This window comes from Pelobates fuscus, chromosome 4 (genome assembly GCF_036172605.1).
Source record: "Pelobates fuscus isolate aPelFus1 chromosome 4, aPelFus1.pri, whole genome shotgun sequence".
NCBI classification, from domain to species: domain Eukaryota; kingdom Metazoa; phylum Chordata; class Amphibia; order Anura; family Pelobatidae; genus Pelobates; species Pelobates fuscus.
This window is the reverse complement of record NC_086320.1, coordinates 74,756,421-74,781,653: the sequence shown is the minus strand read 5'-3', so window position 1 is coordinate 74,781,653 and position 25,233 is coordinate 74,756,421. Positions and strand designations below refer to the sequence as shown.

General features: G+C 36.9%; 1 protein-coding gene across 1 annotated transcript in view; it reads left to right on the top strand.

Moving 5' to 3' along the window:
* Window positions 1–25,233, top strand: part of LOC134607811 (polyamine-modulated factor 1-binding protein 1-like) — a 340,326-nt gene that overhangs the window by 167,895 nt on the left and 147,198 nt on the right. Inside the window, 3 exon segments of the mRNA XM_063450371.1 lie at window positions 3,171–3,338; window positions 8,755–8,922; window positions 13,215–13,382. Coding sequence (XP_063306441.1) covers window positions 3,171–3,338; window positions 8,755–8,922; window positions 13,215–13,382 — 504 coding nt within the window.

The following is a 25,233-nucleotide window of genomic DNA, read 5'->3' as shown; positions in this document are numbered from 1 at the left end:
GTGTCAGGAAAACCCTCAGTGCTCCTTTGGCGCTGAAGTGGCTAAAACCCCTTCAGTTACTTACCTTAATCCAGCGCTGGTGACCTCTCCTCCCACTCCGACGTCGGCTCCCGAGTGGTGCGGAATGCGCATGCGCGGCAAGAGCCGCGCGCGCATTCAAACAGTCCATAGGAAAGCATTTCTCAATGCTTTCCTATGCTTTCCTATGGACGTTCTGCACGCTGTTAGGAAGACAGCTACTAGAGGCTGGATTAACCCTGCAATGTAAGCATAGCCATTTTTCTGAAACTGCTATGTTTACATCTGAAGGATTAAAACCTGGGGGACCTGGCACCTAGACCACTTCATTGAGCTGAAGTGGTCTGGTTGACTATAGTGTCCCTTTAATGGTAAGAAAACTGAAAAACAGTCTGGTCACTAAGGGGTTAAAGACATTGCATCATAATGTTAAAGGGGTAAATAAGTTGGCATTTATGCAATCTCTTCAAGAAAAGGGAGATGACTTACTTGAACGACAAAAGCAAGTTTTATACTTTAGCTCTGTCTTTGTTCATCAGTAATTTAGCATTCACTCTGTTAGTGTACAGATGCAGAGTAGACACTGTTTTTAAAGGACACTCCCTATACCAGACTTAAGTTTATACTAACTTAAGCATCAATTTAATAAGGTTTCCAAATTATTTAATGCTATTATAAAAGCTTCCAGGCGATGTATCTACAAAAGTCACCATTAAAATCTATGGAAATTTTGGTAGATAAATTATTTGGACTTTTTTTCTAGCAGTTTTAAATAATTTGGAAGCTTATTAAATCAAGATCTTATTTAGCATGGAATTTTTTTTTTACCTGATGTCTAGTAGAATTTGTTGTCTACTAGACAATTCGCACAGCTAAAGAAAAGTATGCGAAGATAGATTCATCAGTTTGTCCTTATTTTGGAATTGCTCATATGCCCAGGACTTTATGTAATATATATAAAAATGCCAGCAGTCTTAGGATTCCAGACGTTCTTCTTTACGTAGGAATTATCCACCATGTGAACTTTCATCAGGACAACATTATGTTTCTTCTTCTCATTTCTGATTTATTTCTCTTTAAAACATAATATAAAGTAGGGACTACTTTGTCTTATGTATGTTTCCTACACCTGACCAATCTTGACAAAGGTTGTGGCTTCAGACAAGCTTCATCTCCTTTGCAAACTAGCAAATGGTGCAATGCCTGGAATGTAGTATAATTTAAATTTTCCTGTCTTGCTTTTGCTATTTGTGCCCTTTTAATGAAGGAAAATCTTACTTATTCTAGGCTGATAATTGGTAATGGTTTAGGAACAAACATTATTTTAAGGCTTTTGAAGTTTATTATATGACTAGAAGGTGATTATGTGGCGCAGTAATGTTTGGAACATTCCACTATTTAACAAAAACAGAAGACATTACTAAAGCTAGGACCAGTAGGAGGTAAATATTCTGAAAGTGAAGTCAAATGTTGAGATACAAGGAGAGACAAATAGTCTGTTAAAAACAATTGATGATTGCAGCATGAAAAACAAAAAAAAAGGTTTTTAAGGAACACATATCATAGGATGTAAAGAGTGACCGATTATTAGAGGGTTTGACATATAGAAAGCAGAATGCAGACCACCCTGTATGTCATTGTGTCTCAATATATATACGGCCTTTGATATTCACCCTATTTAGTTGCCTAACACTGTCTTCCTGATTCTATATTTATTTCTTTATTGTTTTGCATCTTTGTTGTGTTTTTGTGATCTACGTTAACGTTGTCCAACTTTGTAACAGTAGCGTCATTGACACGGTGCCTTGACATATTTTATTGAATCATTTTCTAACATAAAGTAATGCTTTGGACTTTTCAGTTCCACAATGGTTCAAAAACCAACAGCCACAAGTGTCAATACATTTGGTGCAGCTGAACCAACTCCCACAAGCTGAGGTTCCATGCCAACTGGATAGATCAGGAGATATCCACTAGTGGCCCACCATTAATTTATCAAATTCATAGCGATGACCAGGTTTCCTAGTGTAACTATTGTTGTGGTACCCCAGACTGTATAAAGGGCCACATTTGCATTTGCACTGTTGAATGTGTTGCAGTGGCACAATGGGTTACAGTGCTTTGTGCTGTCACTATTCTATGTACTCGTTTAATAACTTTGATTTGCGTGGATAGAGGTGGGATAGCATTTCACATCTGAACTCCACCCCATCTGCAATAAGAACATGCACAGGAGCATTGGCAGATAGCTTGTAATGACAGCCTTATGCATGCCAGACCAAACGTACAGGTGGCATATTAAGGTAGGGGTATTTGGAATGGAGGGAGACAGTGTGTGTAGGTAAAGAGTAAAAAGCTAATGTGTCTGTATTCCATATAGTGGGAGAAACAAGTGAATGGTGAGAAATAGACAAGTGTGGGAGAAATTAGTAAGTGAAATAAATGAGAAGACCCAGAAACCTTTATGAAAAATGTAGTACAAGTCACACAGTCTTGCCATCCCCCAAAATACCAGACTTCATTCTCTCATATACACTGATGCACAGTTGCTCATTCACACATGCTGATGCCACTCACAAATGAATCCACACTCGCATATTAAATATACTCTTATTCTCACTGATTCTACACAAATGCATGTGTTCACACTATATCTGCACACCTGATTACATAAAAGGTATACATGCCTAAAATCATACCATAAAAATCTATGCTCCTTGCTTAAGTAAGGTTGCAATTACACTCCTTTTCCTGTGCCTTAATTCTCCTAACTCCAAACCCCTTTTACCTACAGTAGGCCCAAACATTTCTTGCATCAAGGCTCTCAGCTCACTAGTTTCCCGTCTGACTAGCTGAATGAAAATTCTTATTATTTAAAAATATGCATCTTGATATATTTACTCTGTGCTCATCCCAGCTAGTGTTCTCCATCCATTCCTTGGCTTGAAAACATTAGCTAGCTCTGGGAATATAAGAAACCAGATTTGGTCACCAGTAATGCATCATGGTTATGAGCGATAAATTATAAATGTGCATAAGCCTATGCATGCATGTGTATTTAACATTGAGGTTTACCTATTATGTAAGTGTTTGGATGTAGGCTGAGCAATAATTTCTAACCATTAAATATACAACTGATTGTCTTTTTAAAGATTAAAGACCAGGAGAACCGTTTGATGAGATTGGAAGAAGAATTGTCCCAGAACCGGGAAAAATATAGCTGTTCCTGCACCGAGCTTTTAGAACTTCAAGCACAACTCAAAGTTTGCCTTCTTAACCTTAGTACAGCAGAACAACAGATAAAACATTTGACTACACAGGTACTGATCATTTTTTGAGATTATTGTTCTATTTCTCTTTTTAGTTTTTTTTAAGTGGTTTGAACAATAAGGCCTTAATTTAACATTGTCGGATAAGCTTTTGAAATTATTTATTTTTGAATGAACTTTTCAAATTATTTCATAACGCAATATATATTTAAATTTTTTAAAATAAATATATATTTTTTATATGTGATATATTTTTTAGATCTTAATATTTGAACCTAGCTGTCTTTCTGTAATAATTGAATTGGAAGCAAACAGTCTATTTCTTAAAAAAATGTTGGAATCGTTTGTCTCCCTTTCACAGCCAATATGTAACCCTCAAAACCGTTTGGTATGGAACTGTCATTGGATCATTTTTGCACCTCCCAAATACATAACTAAAAGTAAGCAGTGGGTTGTGCTTTTAAAAATAAATAAAATATGATATGATGAAAATAATGGTATTTTTAGAAAGACCATTTAATAACAAGAAAAAACTGTATATAATATGTGTGGATACGGTAAATGAGTAAGAGAAAAATTACAGTTAAACACAAACACCGCAGAAATGTAAAAACAGCCCTGGTCTTTAGCGATAAGAAAATTGAAAAACGGTTAAAACTGTTCCTCTGTTCCTCACCCATACTCTTAAAGATATACTCGGGCAGGGGATGCAGCAAAGGTCAGTGTAGAACACACCTATCTATACAGCACTTCTAAGTGTGGCCAATATTGTCAGTCCATGAAGTTCCAAGTATGTTCATGTGTTCTTGGGCATTTTCTTGGGCATGGCACCATGGTGGTACAAAAAACAAACAAAAAAAAATCTATGCTCTGGCTATGCCAGGACTGCCTGAACTCAATGTAAATTAAAATGAGAAAGTACTTATCTTACTTATTTTAAAAAGTGCAACCTATTGCTTATTTTAGTTACTTATTTGGGAGGTGCAAAAATTATCCAAGTGACAGTTCCATACCCAACGGTTTTGAAGGTTACATATTGGCTGTGGAAGGAAGACAAATTATTTCAACATTTTTTTTAAGAAATAGATGTTTGCTTCCAACTCAATTGTTACAAAAAGACAGTTAGGTTCAAAACTCACCTAGTGCAACCAACTGGAAATGTCCAAGAACACATGAACATACTTGGAACTTCATGGACTGATGATATTGGTCACACTTAGAAGTGCTGTATAGATAGGTATGTTCTACACTACCTTTGCTGCATCCCCTGCCCAAGTATATCTTTAAGAGCATGGGTGAGGAACAGAGGAACCCCTTAGTGACCAGACCGTTTTTCAAATTTCTTACTGTTGAGGACAAGGGCTGTTTTTACATTTCTGTGGTGTTTGTGTTTAGCTGTAATTTTCCTCTTACTCATTTAATGTACCCACACATATTATATACATTTTCGTGTCACCATTAAATGGTCTTTCTAAAGATACCATTATTTACATCATATCATACATAACAAAATTATAAAATATGAATTTTTTTTAAAAAGCACACTTTTTCTAACTTTGACCCCCAAAATCTGTTACGCATCTACAACCGCCAAAAAACATTCATGCTAAATAGTTTTTTAAAGTTTGTCCTGAATTTAGAAATACCCAATGTTAACATTTGTAACGGATCGACGGGCACCCCGACTGGGTACCTCTGTTGAAGGATGCTACTAGCGCTTCCTGAGGACTCCAAGCACTGCAGCAGACACCACAACCACCGAACCAGAGAAGCATACGAATGCTCTCAAGCATATGAATGCTGTAAACAGCTGAACAGGAAAAGCATACAATCAGCTTACACTCCTGGCAATCAGCATACAATCCAATTCCCCCAATAACGAGACAACACTTTGTTTTGAGGTCAAGCAGAACTGACTGTACTGGCACATACAGCCTCTTTTATTCACAATCCACAAGCATAGTACTGCCCACAGGGTTTTGAAATACAACCAATCAATCCGTACAATAAACACAGACACTCCCACACAAAATCCTCCCCTCTGCCTGTGATATGATTACTGAACACAATGGTTAATATAATTATCACAGGCAGAGAAATACAGTATTATAAAACATATAACAGGGACCCCAAAACATGCAATAACCCTATAAGTATATCCTCGGAACCGGGGCATCTGGGTGAACCACATATCCAAAATTCACCCAGATCCGTTCAGTAGTTTGGAAGATATAGTTTAATGCAGATTCCACAGGCTATATGAAAAATAATTACTGTATAATGTGTCCCCTGTTGTATAGTTTAAAACTACTGCACGATGTCTTTGTGCACCAAATACCGGCAAGATGGCACCGTGTGGAAAGGTCCAAACAGTGTCTGTGAGTTGAAATGGGCGCCATCCATTGTTCTCACCATGTGCTTCATCCATTGTTCTCACCATGTGCCTCTGATACATGAAATGGTGGCCACCCAGTAACTCCACAGTATGTCCCCCAAATGGTTCTTAACCTCTTAAGGACACATGACATGTGTGACATGTAATGATTCCCTTTTATTCCAGAAGTTTGGTCCTTAAGGGGTTAAAGGGCCAGCAGCAGCATAATAAAATACAATATGCCCAAATACTGTATTTAAAGGGCCAAATCTCCCAGGGGCCATAGTCAGCAGGCAGGAGGCGGGCAAACAAGCTTCTCCAATGCCCAGTGGCGAGGTTGGTTTCGCCACAACATTTTCTTAGCTTTTTTTTTTTTGCAAGTTATAGGGCTATAAAAGGGATAATCCAGAGGTGGACCCCTTGCTCATGGTGCCTAGGGAGATATCAGCTATGCCTCACTGATGATGCCTAACAAGGCTGAAACGATCGTCTGGGGTTGCTGTGTCCCTTGTGCAGAGGGAACTTGCTGGCATTTCGGATCTGGACTGCCTGTATGGGTGGGACCAGTCTGATATGTTTCAGAGATGTTCTCTCTGTAATGGCACAAGATGAGCAAAAACCAGCTTGAGAACTGAGGGGGGACCCACTGAAGGGCAGGCTATTCCAGCTGCTGCCCGTTCTCAGTATTCTCTTGCGACCCATTTTTTGCTCTTAAATGGCTATAAGTACAAGTAGGACATTGCTGTTTCAAAATATATATTGTAACAGTGACATTGTAACACTGTTATCTGTCATACATCTCTGAATCATACCTCACATGTACATAATTTTTTTAAAGCAGACAACCCAGGGTATTTAATATGGGGTATGTCCAGTCTTTTTTAGTAGCCACTTAGTCACAAACACTTTCTAAAGTTAGCATTAATATTTGTTTGTGTGTTAATGCAAAAAAACTATTATAAACGCTAAGTTTGGGCCATGTTTGTGACTAGGTGGCTACTAAAAAAGACTGAATATACCCCATTTGCAATACCTTGGGTTGTCTTATTTTGCAAATGGTATGCCATCATGGGGGTAATTCTCATTCCTGGGTTACCATACACTCTAACAGGCAACATAACCAATCTGGCAAATTTCAATGTGAAACAGAAAATCAAGCCTTATATTTGACCCTGTAACTTTCAAAAACAGTATAAACCCTGTACATGGGAGGGTACTGTTATACTCAGGAGACTTCACTGAACACAAATATTAGTGTTTCAAAACAGTAAAATGTATCACAACAATGATACCATCAGTGAAAGTGTCATTTGTGTGTGAAAAATGCAAAATAATTCACTTTCACTGACAATATCATCGCTGTGATATGTTTTACTGTTTTGAAACTCTAATATTTGTATATATATATAGTATATTTTTTATTTATTTATATATATATATATATATATATATATATATATATATATATATATATATATACATAAATATATATTTACTTCAAAGTGTATTTTGATATAAATGTATGCATATATATATATATATATATATATATATATATATCAAAAGTTAGTTAGAATAAAATTATATATATGATTTTTTTTTACATTTCAATTATTTTTACATTTTTTAAATTATTTTTATTTACATATTATTCATATGTAAATAAATCTTCCTGTGTGTCCAACTTGTCTGGTTACAACTACATGTTTGTTCGTCCACCCACTGTAAAGCGCTATGGAATTTGTTGGCGCTATATAAATAATAACATAATAATATAATAATACATGTGTATATATTAATATAAAAATACACATAGTATGACATTAGTTATAAGATATATATATACATATTATATATAGATATAATATATGTATATATATTTTATATATCTACACACATATATATATTTTATTTGGTAACATATTTTTATTTTATTTTACAGATGCAGGGAGACTGCCTGTCAGTTTAGGCAGTTACCCTGCAGGTAGCACTATGGATGCCTATTGGGGCCTAATTTGCTGAGGGGGTATTGTCAGGAGAGGTATTACAGGATGCCTCGACATCGAGGCATTGCTGCAATACCCTCAGAGCATCTGAAAGCGACCATGATCGATTCCAGTGCTCTTATTTGCCGCTAACGTACTAGGTACGTCCACAGTCCTTAAGGACTGTTTTTTGTCGGACGTACCTAGTACGTCCGCGGTCCTTAAGGAGTTAAAGAAGTGACAGATCCTCTTTAAGCACGGCATAGTGGCACTTAAAGAAATATCAGGTAGAGATATTATTTGGCATCTGCTGTATTTTATTGTAGTTATGGAATCAAATTAAAGGCATTCTTTTTTAGGAAAATTCAAAATACAGGAAGTGTTCTAATTTTGTCATGCAAAAATGGGGCATAATCGATTATACCATTACTAGAAATCTCAGTAAGGTTCACCTTGTGCTTTTTATTTAACCAAAGACGGTCATCTCCAGCACAAATGTACGTTTCTCTGAATGTGTAATACATTGAATACGTATCAATATTTGAAGAAACTATTTATAACCAAGTTCAATATGAGAACGAATATATGAATTGTTCACAAGTATTAATCTGGAAAATCGGTGCAGTAATAAAGCTTGCTTTAATCTTTTGGTTGTGGCTACTGACACTAGGGAACTGCACATTGCTTCTGTTTGCCCCTGTGGGGAGGTTAGATGACTGGAGGATTACAAAACGAGTGCCTTTTATTATTTGTACAAGCTCTTTTCGTTGATAAAAGGGAAGAAGAAAGATTGTATTCACACATTTGACGAGTAACTCCTTACAACTGTATCTTCACACGCAGGTCAGACATTGGCTGTTGCTTTATGTGTTGCCCCCATCATCAGAATGAGAAAACTTAAGAGAATTGTTTAAAGATCGCGATCACAGTTTTAAAAAAGCCATTCTGGGCTGTAAAAATAAAAAGCCAAAACCTCAAAGTTGATAATGGTGCTTTTTCTGCTTTCTACTCCAATCATATAGTCATTTTTAAATAATCCCTAAAATGTTAGGGGAAAAAAAAGTTTCTTGAAAGGTCTTTATCATTCTACACACTTTTTATGTTCAAGGCAGAATTTTATGAGGAAATGTTACCAAAACTGCAAGAAGATTTGGAACAGTCAAGGGAACAATGTAGAAAATGTACAAAAAGTCTGGAGACTGCTGAGCAAAATATACATGATTTAAAGTTGGAAATGTGTTTAATACAAGGAAATCACAAACAGACTGTTGATAAGGTAACTTTGTCCTTTTTCCATTATTCTAGCAATATTTACACTATAAAATTTCTATTTATAGGCTTCATTGTAAGCAATACCATTTATTTCTGTGTTTTGCTTTGCTTGACCAATACACGTCATGTGATAAGACTCAAATAGTTATAGATTTTAGCTATTCATCTTTATTTTTAAACTTAGGAAAATATCTTTAAAAAGATGGAACCTTAGCTAAAATCACACCCCAGATATACATTTATAATACAGGATGTTGCGTTGCTAATAATTTAGGGCGAGTTGAAACCTGTTCCTCCTGCTAGGATACAGTGGAATACAAAATGATGATGAACTTTCTAATTTGTTTTCTGCACTATATGAGACAAATATTCATATTCAAGCACATAGTCAAACATTTAAATTAATGAGAGGTTAGTAGAAAGTATTTTTTTTGAAGTAAAATATTTCCAATAAATGTACAACACAAGTGAATATTCTACAAATTACTACATTTGTTCAACAGAACATGCTTTATTCAAACCCATGGGTGCACTGGGTAGGCAAGTACCACCATTCGGTGGAAAACGGAAGCAAGGTTCAACCAAATACAGTAAATTTTGGTTTTTGCTTTGATTATCATATGCCGTGATCCATGTGTACATCTTGGGACCCATACCCAGTGACTGAAGTGTGCGAAAGAGGAAGTCCCAACTCACTCTGTCGAAGGAAATGTGGGAACAGTATGTTCGTAACTTGCTTGTATTATCGCACTGCGAGCCCATGCAGGCCTTGGCTTTTGCCTGGCTTTGTGGCTTTGACTGCCACCGCCAGTTCCTTTATCATCAGGCGGCCCTCTAAGGCTTCAACCGCCTCTGTTGGTAGTTAACAGTGGATATTGTCCCTGAGATCGACTCCAACCTCTGTTCCTTCTGTGTGGAGTTGGCTAATGTCATTTCTAATACAGTGTAGCGAAATATCCACGTGCCACTTCGGCTATCTATCAGGTATTTGCTGCGGTCGACCTTGGTTATCCCTTGTGCAGGCAATATATGACTTATTTCTCCATGTATTAATGATGCGAGCAAGTAGTTTGCCACATTTATCACTGTTAATGTAGAAATAGGCTTTGGAATGGAGCATGTATTGCTGGTGGTGGTGCAGGTGGGAGGCCAATTTTCGCCTCAGGGCAGCCAATTTTTGGAAGGTGGACAGATTTTGGTCGGCCTTATACACTGTCTCCAATACCTGGATTTGATCGGTGAGATTGCGTATTTCCGCTTCCCTGGTCTTTTTCATGGCTGAGCCCCTGGCTATGAAAAATCCCCTGATGGTGCACGTGTGGGCCTCCCATATTACGGGGACTTCTGACGTCACATTTTCAGTGAAGTATTGTGTCAGGGCGGTGGTCGCTCCTTTAAGGAGGAGCGGGTTAGAGAGGAGTGTTTCATTAAGTCGCCAATGTGTGGCCCATGGTCTGGATTGGAGGGAGGATATGGTCAACAGTATTGGGGCATGATATGTCAAAGTCATCACACCTATGTCGGCCCGATGTACCTAGGTTAGATAGTAGTGTGGACAAAGAAGTAATCCAGTCGGGAGTATCTAGCATGGCGTATGGCGTATGGAGTAATGGGAGTAGTAATGGTAGTAGTCCCTGCCATCTAAATGCAGGGACACCAACAGTCCACCAGACAGTGAGCATGTAGAAGTTTTCTAATCATCAGTAGGACCTGTACGGGCATTGCCGACATGCCCGTGGAGGTGTGTTCACCGACAAGCCTGTCGGAAACAGACATCTATGCCTTATGTCCTTGGAATGCATGGTGCAGGTTAAAGGCCGGAGTATTCATCGATAGAGCACCGAGACAGGTCCTGGTACAGCTTAAGGTCAGCTTGCCAGTACCTGAGCGTGTCAGCCTCCCTCGTGGCCAATAACTATTTTTAGCACTTAGTGCACCTATAGTAATTTACTAATCAAAGCATGTGTGGTTAGTAAATTTTAAAAAATAGATATATTCAAAAAGTTTATTTATTATAGCATGTTGGCTGACACTTTGTTAAAACACACTGTTTTGTGTGTGTGATGTATTCCAGGCATCATTTTTTATTTATTTATTTGCTTTATACATTTTTGGGGCATTCAAAACACAAATAAAAAATATTTGATGGAACATTCATTGTTTTTAATTTTTGTTGTCAAATACCTTTCATTTTTTTTATATTTATTTCTGCTGCTGCTGGTTAGTATATACCTCCAAAAATGATGGGAAACATATAAAAATAAATGTACAGTAATAGAGCAATATGCTGATACAATGGAACAATAATGAAGTTATCATTACCCAACTTGCAAAGTCACCTCAGGATGAAAGGCTGAGCTACTTTCTGAGAAGATACTGTGAGGTCAACACATTCTACAGATTGTGCACTGACCTGCACATCTAGCTTATCATTCATCAATGGTAACATGAATTATAATGCTTATGAAAGAGAGAATTAAGTTATAGAATCATATTATTTTGACAAAATTCCTATTGCTAACTGGTATAAAAGCTTATGGATACAAGGTGTGGCGAAACTGACCTCGCCACGTGTCCTTGGAGGGGGCTGCTTGCCCGCCTCTTGCCTTTGGACTATGGCCCTGGGAGATTGGGCCCTTTTACAAAACGTATTCGGCCCTAACAGAGTGCATGTCACTCATTCTGGCCCTTTAAACACAGTGGGGCCATTCGGTACTTGCCCTGTGTGAGCAGTGATACCCCCAGATAGCTATGCCATGGAGCCTATTCATATAATGAGAGACTATGGGAAAGACTTTGGCTCCATGGCAATTAAACTGTATTTGTGTGGTCTGCGTGCCATTCACCTAATAATGTGCACGCAGACCTGAGCTATCTGGGGATATATTACATGTTTGTGTTTAATGTATAAAAAGTAACTATATATTTTAAAACATAATCATGTATTTAGGTCCCCACATGTGTAATGGAGTTTTGTCTTTGACCTGGGAGATAATTGGATTACTTCTCCAATTATCTCCAGGGCAGAAGGGAGGAAGCCAGGATGCATTGTGGGGATGTTTTATTTTTACTGTTTGAGCCAGATTAAAATACTGCCAGCCAGGGGGAACAAAATATACTTTTACTAACTTTTGAACCCCTGGTCTGATTCATGCCATTTTTTTAATATGTTGTTCCCCTGAATGGATTGATTGTGGATATGTATTTTTATGTGAATGTGATGTATGGTTTTAAAGTTACAGAGTATGTGTGGAAACTGTATTTTTACTGTATGTAATAATTATGTTAATTGTTTATCTGAGGGGAGGGGATGTGTGGGTTGTACTGTTACTTGATTGGTTGTTTTATGCCTCCCCCTGGGTGTGTCCTGTATGTGCACAACTGTAATAAAAACCAGGCTGGGTGTGCCAGGACCTCAGATTCTGCTTGACCCTCAAACCGATGTGTCGTCTCGTTTTGGGGGGAATTGGATTGTATGCTGACTGCCAGGAGTGTAAGCGGATTGTATGCTTTTCCTGTTCGGCTGATTCCAGGGTTCGTGTGTTTCCAGTTCGGGAGTTTCCAGAATTCGTACAGTTTGCAGTTCGGGAGATTGGTGATTGCTGTAGCTGCTGGTCTATGGAAAAGGGGGTTATCGCCTAAACTGGGTTTAAGGGTACACTGGTAGTCAGGAAATATAATGATATACCCGTTCTTAATGTTTATCATACACACTTTCCTGCCTTTGTTGCTCACTTTGTTGCTACAGATTATGGTAAAAATAAAATAATACATTTTATTATTTTTGACACTTTAAAATTGGTCTATCAGCAAAATTATTCTATAAATACCGCTGTTATATTTTGTGACTTTTTGTGATGTAGTATAATTAACAAGCAACTATAAATGAATGATATATTTCAAACTTTTTATTGGATTAATTTTAAAAACATTAGGAGCAATAATAAAGTGAAACATGTAGTGAATATACAAATTGGTATTCTATGCATAAACAATATTTCAACCAACAGAAGACAAGCAAACCCGGGTCCCCTCATTATTAGAACAGAATACATTTTTGTTCAGTAGGTTCTACCGATTCTATAAAGCAGTCCAAGTAAAACATTATTTTTAACGGCAGTAAAACTAGATACATATTATTTACATGACTGGTGCTCACTCTTTTTTATTCTCCAAGTAATTATAGAAATATTACATACGGAAGATAATTAAAACAAATAAATGTTTATTATATTTTTTCTTTAACACTGTTTGTTTTCAGACAAACTAACAACATACACTTTTTTTATTTTTAAGCTGAGAGAAAAAACAGAGGAAAGCTGTACTATCGGTTCAGAACTTGACAGTTTACGTCATTGTAATAAAAAGTTGAATGAAGAACTTTCAGAGTTTAAAATGAGTAGGGAACAAACCAATGCGGTAATGGAGACGCTACAACATCTAAATAAAAACACAGAAGAAGAGGTAACACTCTATGTTTGACATATGTTTGCAATCACCAGTTCTAAGTATTCTAATTTAAAGCACCTGCTGAATTTATTCAATTGAGTAACATTTTCTGCATAGCTCGTTAGGACATTCTACTCCAGTTGTCTAGAGAATTCTCAAAAATTGGTTCAAGAAGGGAAAAGAAAACGTTTGTTACCTTGTTGAGTATATATGTTGACTGATGCCACTAAAAGTTTTCTTTGAAGTATGTGTCTCTTGTGATCTCAAACTTACCTGTTTGAAAAAATATTAGTCTTTGTAATACGGAGTTGGCCATCATTTTACTAAAAAGGCTATACAAGTTAAGCTGCTATGCAAGTGTGCCTTTTACAGCTACACTCGTAAATGATGCTTTGGCTCTAATGAGTCATATTCATAAATGTTTGGTAAAGTGAAGCCTTTTTCCTTTTAACTTGTGACCTCCTATGACTTTACATGGCTCAGCGTGTTCTACAGAATCATGACTAAGGAAGTGTGTTTTCATGCTGAAGAGAATCTTATTATAATGTAAGACAGAGAAGCCAACTTAATCACATGGAAAAATGAGAGCTGACTTGTGGTAATTTCTTGAAATGTACCTTCTGCACGTATATCTCATATATAACCAACATGCCTGGTAATAATTAGCAAAGGGCTGCTCCTGGGTTATTTTTTTGTAAAGAATCACATTGAATGGAAAGGAAGCTCTTAAACATATGGTGCCTAACAATGTCTGAATCTGCTGTGTGATTTTATGTGTTAGCTTTGTGAGTTACACGCTGCGGTGACATTTAAATGATTAACACATATTTTGTCATAATACTTCTTTTATTTTATTCACAAACACCATAGTCTCTGAAACAAGCAAACAACATGTTCAGTTTCCAATTTACCAGATCTGCTTTCTGTAAACTCAAGAGAAGCTACTAACACATGCATCTACTATCCATAGCTGGCCCTTCCATATTATGTATGTGAGAATCTTCTTTGGGTCCCCATTGAGACTTAAAGAATGTGACACTGATATGCATGTTAAGTTTTTACAAACGTGCAGTACAGTTGTTTGTAAGTAATGTGAAAACCCACGTCTTATAAGAACCCCTCAAAAGCTAATGCTGACCCTAGTATTATAAAAAATATAAGATACTAGTATGGCTTAAGAAGTGAGGGATTTCAGTTTAGGAAATTCACATGAACATGTTTCTAAATAATAAAAGCAAGAGGATTTTCAGCGCTTGTTCAGTACTGGTACACTCCAAAGGGCAGCTAGGTCACCAAATGCAGGGTCTCTCTTGTCCCGTAGAGAAGCAGGTAAAAACAGAGAGGGAGGTGCAGCCCCTGGAATGTCCTTGGAGTGTGCATATATAACTATAAAAAGTAGGAGACATAGGAAACTGTTAGTGAAGTACTTATAAAATACAGTAAGGTAGGGGAAAATAAAATTATATGCACTCACACTTTATAGGAGCTTAGGTGCAGCTCCAACTTAGACGCTTGGACGAATAATCCCCGCCTGAGGATATGGTGGAGTACAGACTCTATAGGAATGCTTGTGGATGCAGCTTCCCTTGTAGATATGTAGAAAAAGTAAGAAATATATAGTGCAATATGCCAGACTCAATATTAAAATACATAGCTATAAAATATGTGAACTCACATGTACTGGAGCCTATAGAGTGGCTCCACAGGTATGGCATAAAGTGGTATGATTCCCACTCTGGGATATTGGTGTTGGTGGTCTCTCTCCGATTATATAAGTAAAATATAAAATAAAAACACAATAGTGTAGACTGTAAAAAGTGAGAAAATGAAATGGATAAAAACTACTCACATTTGATAGAGCAAATAGGTATTGCTGTGTTCAACAGTCTTAGGAGGTATTATGCCCACCAATGATATGAAGTACATTAATCGTGCAGCAAATAGGTTCAATAAAAAAGTACTTTTATTGATAAAATACAATAAATAATAAAAACATAGGGTAAAAGAACTATATAAAATAATATTTAAATACACGTGTTTCACCATACAATATCTTTCTAAAAAGGGTTTACAGAAGGAAGGACCAGAGCTGCTTTAAATAAGGAAGGGAAATAACTGCGGTGTGACATTATAGGTCACATGACCCAAATTAATTAACATGATCTTTTTAGAAAAAGGTAAAAGAGAAAAGTATATACTTCCAAGGAGTAATTTATATATATATATAATATATATATAAACCAAAGAAAATGTTACCTGTGCTCTCTCCAAAATCCCTATGTATATTTAAACAAATGGAGGTCATTTAGTTACTCCAATGGTCATTGGAGGGAATGCCAACCTGCCAACATCAAGGCAGACCCCCTCAGGTGGGTCCTACACCTTGCTTCCTTGAGCTTCTGGCAAAGATTTCTCTAATGAGACAGAGAGGGGTATTTTTTTATATACACCCCTATATACTTATTAACCCTTAATAGGGAACACATGGGAGAGGCGGCAGCATTGTAACATACAAAAAGTGAATACAAATACAAAAAAGTACAAAGTCCTGCGCTCACTACCATCACTACTGGGTGGCAGCAACGACCACAGTACACATCAGCCCCAATGCATACACTAAAAGCAAAGAAAAAGTTACCTGCGCTCTCTCCTAAATCCCTATGTATATTTAAACAAATGGAGGGAATGCCCGCCTGCCAACGTCAAGGCAGACCCCCTCAGGTAGGTCCAATATATATGCCTAAAATAGACTAAAAATTTGTGTTTATTAATGATTTTGTATATGACTGCTAGTGTTTTTATTTCTTCTTCTAGCTTTAGTTAAAAATTCTGGCTCCAACAAAATGGAGCCTGGGAGGATGCCAACACAATGGTGGAGGCTTTTAGTAGAGGCCACTAAAATGTCCAAACTACATATATATATTAGAAGGAACTCAAAGCAAATGTTATGAACTGATATATAACCTGATAAATATAGAATCTTAACTTTCATAAAATGGCACATTGTAGAGATTGACATATGTTGACAATAAAAATATAATAAAATAAATTATTTATTATATTTAATGCATAATAAAAATAAGGTGATAAATAAAATATAAATATAATAAATCTTAATAATAATGAATCATAATAAAGGGGGGAAGCTATAAAAAAAGTATATAGGTCGCAATCCGCATTAAGACCAGTAGGTGATAGAGTATTTAAGTAAAACAAATGAATTTCCCGTTGATCCAAAATTTTAGTAATATTGCCACTATGGCATGGTAGACTGCAAGTATCTATTGCATAAAATGTTAACTAATTAGGGTTTTTGTTGTGTATTAAGAAGTGTTTTGACACTGTATGATTGATAAAACCCTTTGAAATATGTCTACAGTGTTCTGCTATTTTAGTTTCGAGATAACTAGTGGTCCTTCCTACGTATTGAAGGCCACAGGGGCACTCCAATATGTAATTACGTTTTTACTATTGCATGTAATTAAGTTGCTAATCTCATACTCCTTCTTAGTGACATTTGATCTAAATGTAGTTATCGTTTAACAAGATTTATCACTATTTCTTCAGGCAGAGCATACTTTGCATTTCAAAAAACCTTGTTTGTTTAACAAGGTGGTTTTACATGTAGTGGATTCTTTAGTGACATTTTTAGTTAAAACAGATTTTAAATTTGGGGCTCCTTTAAAAACATTGTGTCTAGATGGTAAAATATTTTTGATGTGTTTCTAAATAATGTTCCAGTTTATTTCTCGATTCTGAACAATACATCCATAGAATTATAATTATTTATTTTCTAAGCAGTTTATTGTTACAAATTTGTGGCAATACTGAATTTTGTGTTTGGATTTGCATTTGTGTCTTAAAACAAAATTAACTTATGCATATATGGTTTAGCAATTTAGCCTTTTGCTCTCCATGTATTTGTGACTGACATGTTTTGTGGGGATCCATGCGCCAATTAACCAAGTTTGGCAATATGAACTCTGATTTTAGGAAGGAAAATCTCACAGTTTTATCTGCATCAAATACTGATTAAAAGGTTACTCCAACCATCATGTGATTTGACGTGGTCATGGTGGAAGTAGTCAGTATGTTTAAAGCTGAAACACAGCACATACTTGGATTTCGTTAATTGTAGGCTGGAGGCTAGTTGCACCTCAAGCACACATTACATTGGCAGCCTAGAACTCTTTTCCGGGCTGCCTAATGTCAAGTCTGTTCATATTTAATAGTAGAGACGTATTGGATACCACACTTGCCAAATAACCCAGGTGCTCTGAAGCCAGGGCTGGCCAGGCCTCCCTTATGCAGAATAAATAACAATTCAGGCACTCTGGGATAACAAAAATAGCAGCTTTATTGGGGCAAAAACAGCAATGTTTAGACCAGAGCTGTCCAACCTGCGGACCCCCAGATGTTGCTGAACTACAACTCCCATGATCCTTTCAATTAAACAGATAGCAAGGGAATCATGGGAGTTGTAGTTCAGCAACATCTGGGTTGCCGCAGGTTGGACAGCCCTGGTTTAGACCCTACCGGGTCTTTATCACTGCAAGCTGACAACAAACGTTAAAATCATTCGACACAACTAGCTCTCCCCTCCCACCCTTCCTCCCTCCCAGCAGGCATTCCCTCCCTCCCAGTTGGGCACTCCCTTCCTCCATTGGATTTTGGAAAAAAAAACTCTCCCTCCCCTTGATGGTCCAGAGTGAGCGTATGTTTTCTAATGTGGTGAAAAGGTCAAATCACAGGCTTCTCTATAAGTAGCCTGTGTTTGGACCACGTGTGGCCCTAGTGATATTAGGAGGTTGCCAGGCACTAGATGTCATGTAAATAAAACCTTTTTTTGCACTTTACTAATTGAGAGATGGGACCTTCTCCACAGTGCCTAATAGAGCATATTACACCAAAAAGGCTCCCTCTCTCAAAAAGGTTATAGTAACCCTTAAAAAAAATGGGAAGGAACGGTATAATAGGACTTCAGTACCTTTCACTACTGAAATAGCAATAATATATTAAGAAGTACCACGGCCAGTACTGAGACCAGCATGACATAGCAGGAGCAAGGTAAGTATTTTAATATGTTGCAGCCAACTCAACCGCTTCGCAAGCTGTTTATTGGAAGAGGTAACTTGATATGTCAATCTCAGTGTAGGTTTGAAATTCACTTTGAATGTCATGGTCACCAATGTCTTTGTTTCAGGAGCATTTTCCTGTCTTTTGCACACTTTTTAAATTAGAGTATTTCTATAGGTCATAAACAATTTTTAATAACCCCCAGTTTAATTGTGACCAATATTAAACCTTAAATATTTAAATAGTCTTTGACGCAGCCAAGGGCTTTGTGAGTATTGCCATGGACGTCATGGTTATCTTGTACGTATGAATGCATAGGTAATCAACAGTAATAAGACTTTAGAGTAGGTCATTGTTTTGGAATGTCCATGTAACCTCAGCCATATTAAAGCTTCAAATACATTCTCTCAATCTCCATTTTTTTTACTTTTTCTTTTTTCTTTCATTTTAGATTGTTATAGCATTTGAGACCTAGGCTACAATTGCATTCATGACACTCTGTATTGTAACATTCTAATAGAAGCGTCTTGTCACTCATTCCCAATACTCTTCAACCTTCCCTACTGTCCCCTTAAGGTATGGTAGCAATTTTCTCCATTCAATTCATGCTATGTTCTTTCTCCGTATTATGGGGACAGTCAAAAGGAATAGGTAGAAGCAGGTTGATTGACATTATAGCAGAATTACAGCATGGTTCCTGAAATTGCAACCTGTTCAGCAGTTATTGAAGTTTGATGAAAACACGATGGATAGAGAAAGGTGCCATCTACAATCAACTAATTGAAAAAAAACAACAACAAAAAAAACATTTAGGTTGCAGTTCCATATATTTTACTCTTTCACAATCTTGGTTCAGTTTTATGAAGAATTTGCGGACACATTTTCCTAAAAAGTAAGTTTTTAATTTAACAGTTAATTAAATTAATTTAATATTAAAACGGTTGATGTCTTATTATGTCTAAACATTGGTGTTGTCTTATGCTAACTATTGACTTTGAGATTTTGAGAGGATTGATAATGTGGTTGTAAAACAACCTTTTGGCCGCTTATATGTGGCTAACCAGCTAACCTTTTGTCCACATGAAGCATAGACCAATAATGGCTTACATAGGTCAGAAGGAGATCAGCCTACTGTCCACCTGAGGTTTAGGAAGTACAGGTATAATCTATAGATTGCAGTTCTTTGCTGGATAACATTGACACTGCAGATGTTTGGAAAACCACACGTAACACTTTAATCAGGTAACCCAAGAACTTAAGAAGATACTTGTGTTATGTATTACAAACTGAGAGTTGTATTGAATGACTGAGGCTCACAAGTACGTAAAAATAGAAATAATCAAAATAATGTCCATCTCGAAGTGGATATTTAGTAACACTCATTACAGCTCTTCAAAAAGCTAGCATATGTACAACAGAGTTTTTATGGCTTGCAACGTAGATGTATACAAGTTAAGTGAGGCTTAGCATTACTTCTCATTTATTGGTCATATGTGTAAAACACCGTATAGCCAAAAACTGCGGTTATGTGAACTAGAGATATTATATATGACAACATTCCTTTAGTTGTTAATGTCTTTGTTATTTTGAAAGAAAAAGAAAAGAAAGCAGACTGATGTTATAGCAGAAAATGAGAGTTAATTATCTCTACAATGAGCGTAAATGTGTAGAACTGCAAAGTACAAATGTGCATGATGATACGTCTAAGTAAATTAACTATTATTCATAGTCATTGAATTCTATATTACCTTATCAAACATTAAATTAAAATGTGTTTATTATTTGATAAACTAGAATACTGGCTGAGAAATTCTCTCATTTTGACTTATTAGATTAGGGATGGCATCCACTCCCGCAATACCTGGGAGAACAGTCTAATGAAATCGGTGCATTTATTATGGTATAGGCCTTCATATGACTTCTTATTTTCCATCATAACTAACCTAATTATTTTCTCCAAATAAAACCATGATCGTCTCTTAATGAATATATGTGATTATTAGCTTTGTAATATCCGAGTTAGTTTAAATCAATGCAGCAGTATATTGAAATTTCTAGTGATTGACCATCCAAGACTATGGTACAAACAAACATGCTGCTATTTTAAAAGTCTGGTACCTATTGGCATGTAGATTACATTAAAATGTATGAACCCTTTTAAGAGTCACTATTAAAAAAGACATACCCTAATATTAAAGCCCAGAACTCTGTGAATGTGCATCAGAAAGAGTGAGCAAATTTGTGAGTACTGCACTCCTTTTTAACCGGTAGTAGGGTTAGTAAGACATTTTGGAATAAATACAGCTATTAGAATAACCTTTTAACAATTGGAAGCAGAAAAGGCATGCTAATGGGGATGCGGGGTAAGGTGCCAGGCATTAAGGTATGCAAAGACACGCCGCTCCCACCAGAGCAGGCACCTGTCTATTGGCCCTAGGCCCTTTATCAGCTACAGGCCTAATAGGCCCTTAATCCAGCACTGACTTTTAGCAACATAACCACTGTGGCACAGGAGGCAGGTAAGGGCTCCTACTGGACCTCAGGTAAAAAGTCAAACTCTTCTAAAACGGTTTGACTTCTTACAGTGTGCTGGTAGATCAGGTGTCTACACTGTCAACGTGGCTGTGGAACTGGCACAGAGGAAGCTGCTGGTATTAATCTGTGCTGTTAACCCAGGTCCATGGCTTGTCCTGTAGTAATGCTGGAGCCTGGCTATGATGTCACCCCAGCATCAGTAAAGAGCTGCAGGGTGCTGGGCAATTAGAGAAGAAAATATTCCCTATAGCTCCCCATTAGACAACAGAGATGATGTTCCACTCTGTGTGTGTGTGTGTGTGTGTGTGTATGTATGCAATATGAATCTGTATTTGGATGAGTCTCTGTGTATATGAATGTGTGTGCATGAGTATATGTGTGTTCATGTGTGTGTATATAAATGTCATTTCCCTAACAAAAGGATTAGGAGTTGTGCAGCAGAATGCACAAAACAGTTTTTTTTTTACAGTTGGCGGGTGCCAAAATACAAAATAAATTCTTAGTAGCAGAAACAATGTGTCAGCGTACCAGCAGTGCGGCTTAAAAAGCTTTGAGTGTGCAAGACACTTTGGTTATCAGACTTTACCCCGTATACATGGGTGTTCTGCTAGCTATTTGTGTCCATGTTTAAGAGCAGTTGCATTTTCCTCTTTAAAATAAAAATAAATAAATAACAATACAGGTTTTTGTTTAAGTACATCTAGTTTCAGAAATCATTCAACCAAATTGCACTGTGCATGCATTTTTTTTTTTTTACTTGTTGCATTAAGAATCAGTACAGGTTTAAAACAGAAGGTACAGCAAAATAAGGATGAATAACTATATGAAGTGAATTGATGGGGAGATAACCGGACATAACTGCAACATGTTCACCAGGATAGATAGCATCTTCCACAGAAGGGCATAACCTCATCATCACATGCAGCCAAACCCTATACATGATTTAAAAGAGACTGTGCTCCTCAGCTCCTCACTCCCTGCTATTCTTTATTCAAAGGATCATTTTTAATTTAACAGGAAATAGGTTTGTAGCTTTGTTTCACCCATGATGCTACGTCAAAGTATTCTTATAGTAAATGTTTCTGAATACTATGGATTACATGATTGGACTGCTACAGACCTGTGTTCCCCCAGCAAATTGGGATTTTGAAAAAGTGACTATCTTGGTTAAACTCCATATGCACCCATTTACCACTGTCATCTCCTTAAGGAAAGAGTTTGGGTCAGACTATGTTACAAAATGAATGCACGCAGGAAGACAACTTTAAACGAGGCAGGGTGAACTCAGTTTTCTGAACTCTCCTTGAGTCTATGAGCATGAAGTAAAGACTTGGCAAGCAAAAGCAAGCTACATCCTTGTGTTATAGGAGACAGGTTAAAAAGAATGTCCGTTAAGAAGTGGGTCCTATCATGTTAACATGGGAGTTTTGTGTCTTTTCTCATAGTGAGTGGGGGAAGGTAATCTATGACTTAATGCACAAATGATATGATGAGGAAATAATCTATTTTGTAACTTATTGTAATACAGTTTCCCCATTTTGTGTTACAAGAAGTAAGTTCCTAACAAAATACAAAAAGGCTGATATTATCAATCCTTTAAAAAAAAAAAACAATCTTCTTAATTTGCTAAGTAGCTCAAAGTGTTGGTGCCGATGTAAGGCATCGCAACTATTTCCTCACACAATCTGATACAACCACTATTGTACTGAAAGTATGCTAGATACTCGAACTTGCCTTTCTGTTGGTTTTTGTCAAGGCTAACACAATAAATTAAGTTGAGTACTTGAATTCAGATAAGGCCATTTGAATATTAAATAATAGGGTGTTAAAGGTATGAGAATAGAAATATAAGATGGGACGATTTAAAGTGTATTAAAATTGATTAGATGTGAATTATTAAATGTACATTTTAAAATCTATATTTTCATTCAATCATTACTGTGTGCACTGTCTTGTGGTTAGTGATGTCCCGAACTGTTCGCTGGCGAATAAGTTCCTGGCGAACATCGCTTGTTCGCGTTCGCCACGGATGGCGAACACATGCATTGTTCGGTCCGCCCCCTATTCATCATCATTGAGTAAACTTTGACCCTGTACCTCACAGTCAGCAGACACATTCCAGCCAATCAGCACCAGACCCTCCCTCCCAGACCCTCCCACCTCCTGGACAGCATCCATTTTACATTCATTGTGAAGCTGCATTCTTAGTGAGAGTAGGGACAGTATAGCTGCTGCTGATTTGATAGGGAAATTGATAGCTAGGCTAGTGTATTCAGTGTCCACTACAGTCCTGAAGGACTCATCTGATCTCTGCTGTAAGGACAGCACCCCAAAAAGCCCTTTTTAGGGCTAGAACATCAGTCTGCTTTTTTTTTCTGTGTAATGTAATTGCAGTTGCCTGCCTGCCAGCCTGTGTGTCAGGCTCACAGCATATACTGTGCCCACCTGCCCAGTGCCACCACTCACTCACTGGTGTCACAATAGCTTGCATTTAACAAAAAAAAACTTTTTGGACTGTAATATAATAGCAGTCAGTTTCCTTCACGAGTGTGTGTTTCAGGGCCTGCCAGGGCACAGTGTCACACCAATGCAACTCATATCTGGTGTAACAGTAGTGTACATTTTTAAAAAAAAAATACAATTTTGACTGTAATAGATTGAATAGCAGTTAGTTGTCTGTCAGCGTGTGTGTCAGGCTCACAGCGTATACTGTGCCCACTCGCCCAGTGCCATCACTCATATCTTGTGTCACAATAGCTTGCATTTAACAAAAAAACACTTTTTGGACTGTAATATAATAGCAGTCAGTTTCCTTCACTAGTGTGCGTTTCAGGGCCTGCCAGGGCACAGTGTCACACCAGTGCAACTCATATCTGGTGTAACAGTAGTGTACATTTAAAAAAAAAAAAAATACAATTTTGACTGTAATAACAGTCAACATGGCTGCTCTCTACTCATATCAGAAGGCATCCCACTGCCTCCAGATCAAATGATTAATTGCCAAAAATCACCATGAGACATAAATATAAATGAATGGTACATTTATTACAATATCTATTAATAGTAATGCAATTTTGCCATCTCTATCAGGCATATTGAGGACCTAGGGGCCAATATATATCTAGGAATCTTGTATATATATATATATATATATATATATATATATATATATGTGTGTATATATATATATATATATATATATATATATACACACAGAAATATATCCAGAAAAAGATGTGGGGTAAGTCTTGACTCACAAAGAGTCATCCTTCAGCACTGAGGAAAGGAATAACCTCCTGTGGAGGAAACCTCTTGGGAACCATGGCTTGAAGGACTGCCCCTCCCTTTGGGCTTTAAGAGTCATATAGAAAGAATTTCATAGACGCATGGCTTACTATGTTACAATCTATTTAACTTGGCAGAGAGACAGACTGATATAGACAGAGACTGACATACATAGAGAGACATACAGACATAAGCATACATACACAGAGAGACAGACAGATATATAGATTTAAAGCAGATTAAGCAAAGATTAATAAATGATACCGATACCTGTAAATAAAAAGATATACACTAGGCAATGCCTTTCCGGCCCTATTTACAATCCTCATAACGCATTGAGAGCAATTCTTGAAATCAACATTGAAGAAGCACCAATCTTTGATAATGGGTATATGAGTAGCAATGTGACATATGTTGCCCATTGTTGACATCATATTGAGAGTAATTAAGCTGCAAGTCTTCAGACACGTCCAAGTTTGGCATAGATCTCTATGCCATTGAGATGGTGTGAGAACCACAAATAAAGGTGAGGCTCTATCAGAGCCTCAGTTATAACTGGGAGTAAATAGAATGTTCAAGCAGTTAAAGCAGCAGTTATGTTTGTGACATCACAGCATGACATCACATATTATGATTTAACTGCTAAGGATTACTCTTCCTTATCTTTATTAACATAAAAGGGGACTGCGCTAAACATGTAAAAGTAGTCTTTACAATCAATATACATTTTATAAGAATCTAAAAGTAAACTTTGTAAACTATTTTATCACATTTTGCCCCGCTCAGTGATACCATTTATTGGTATTACTATATCTACTTTTATAAGTAGTCATCCTGTGGCTTTTTCTTCTCTGTTCCTACTCCACTCTCCCATACAGGCGGGCATTCTCAATTGTCTTGAAATTCTCCCTATTACTATTTATCAAAACAGTATATTTAGAAATGTGTAGTGAGTTATGCAAATTGAAAA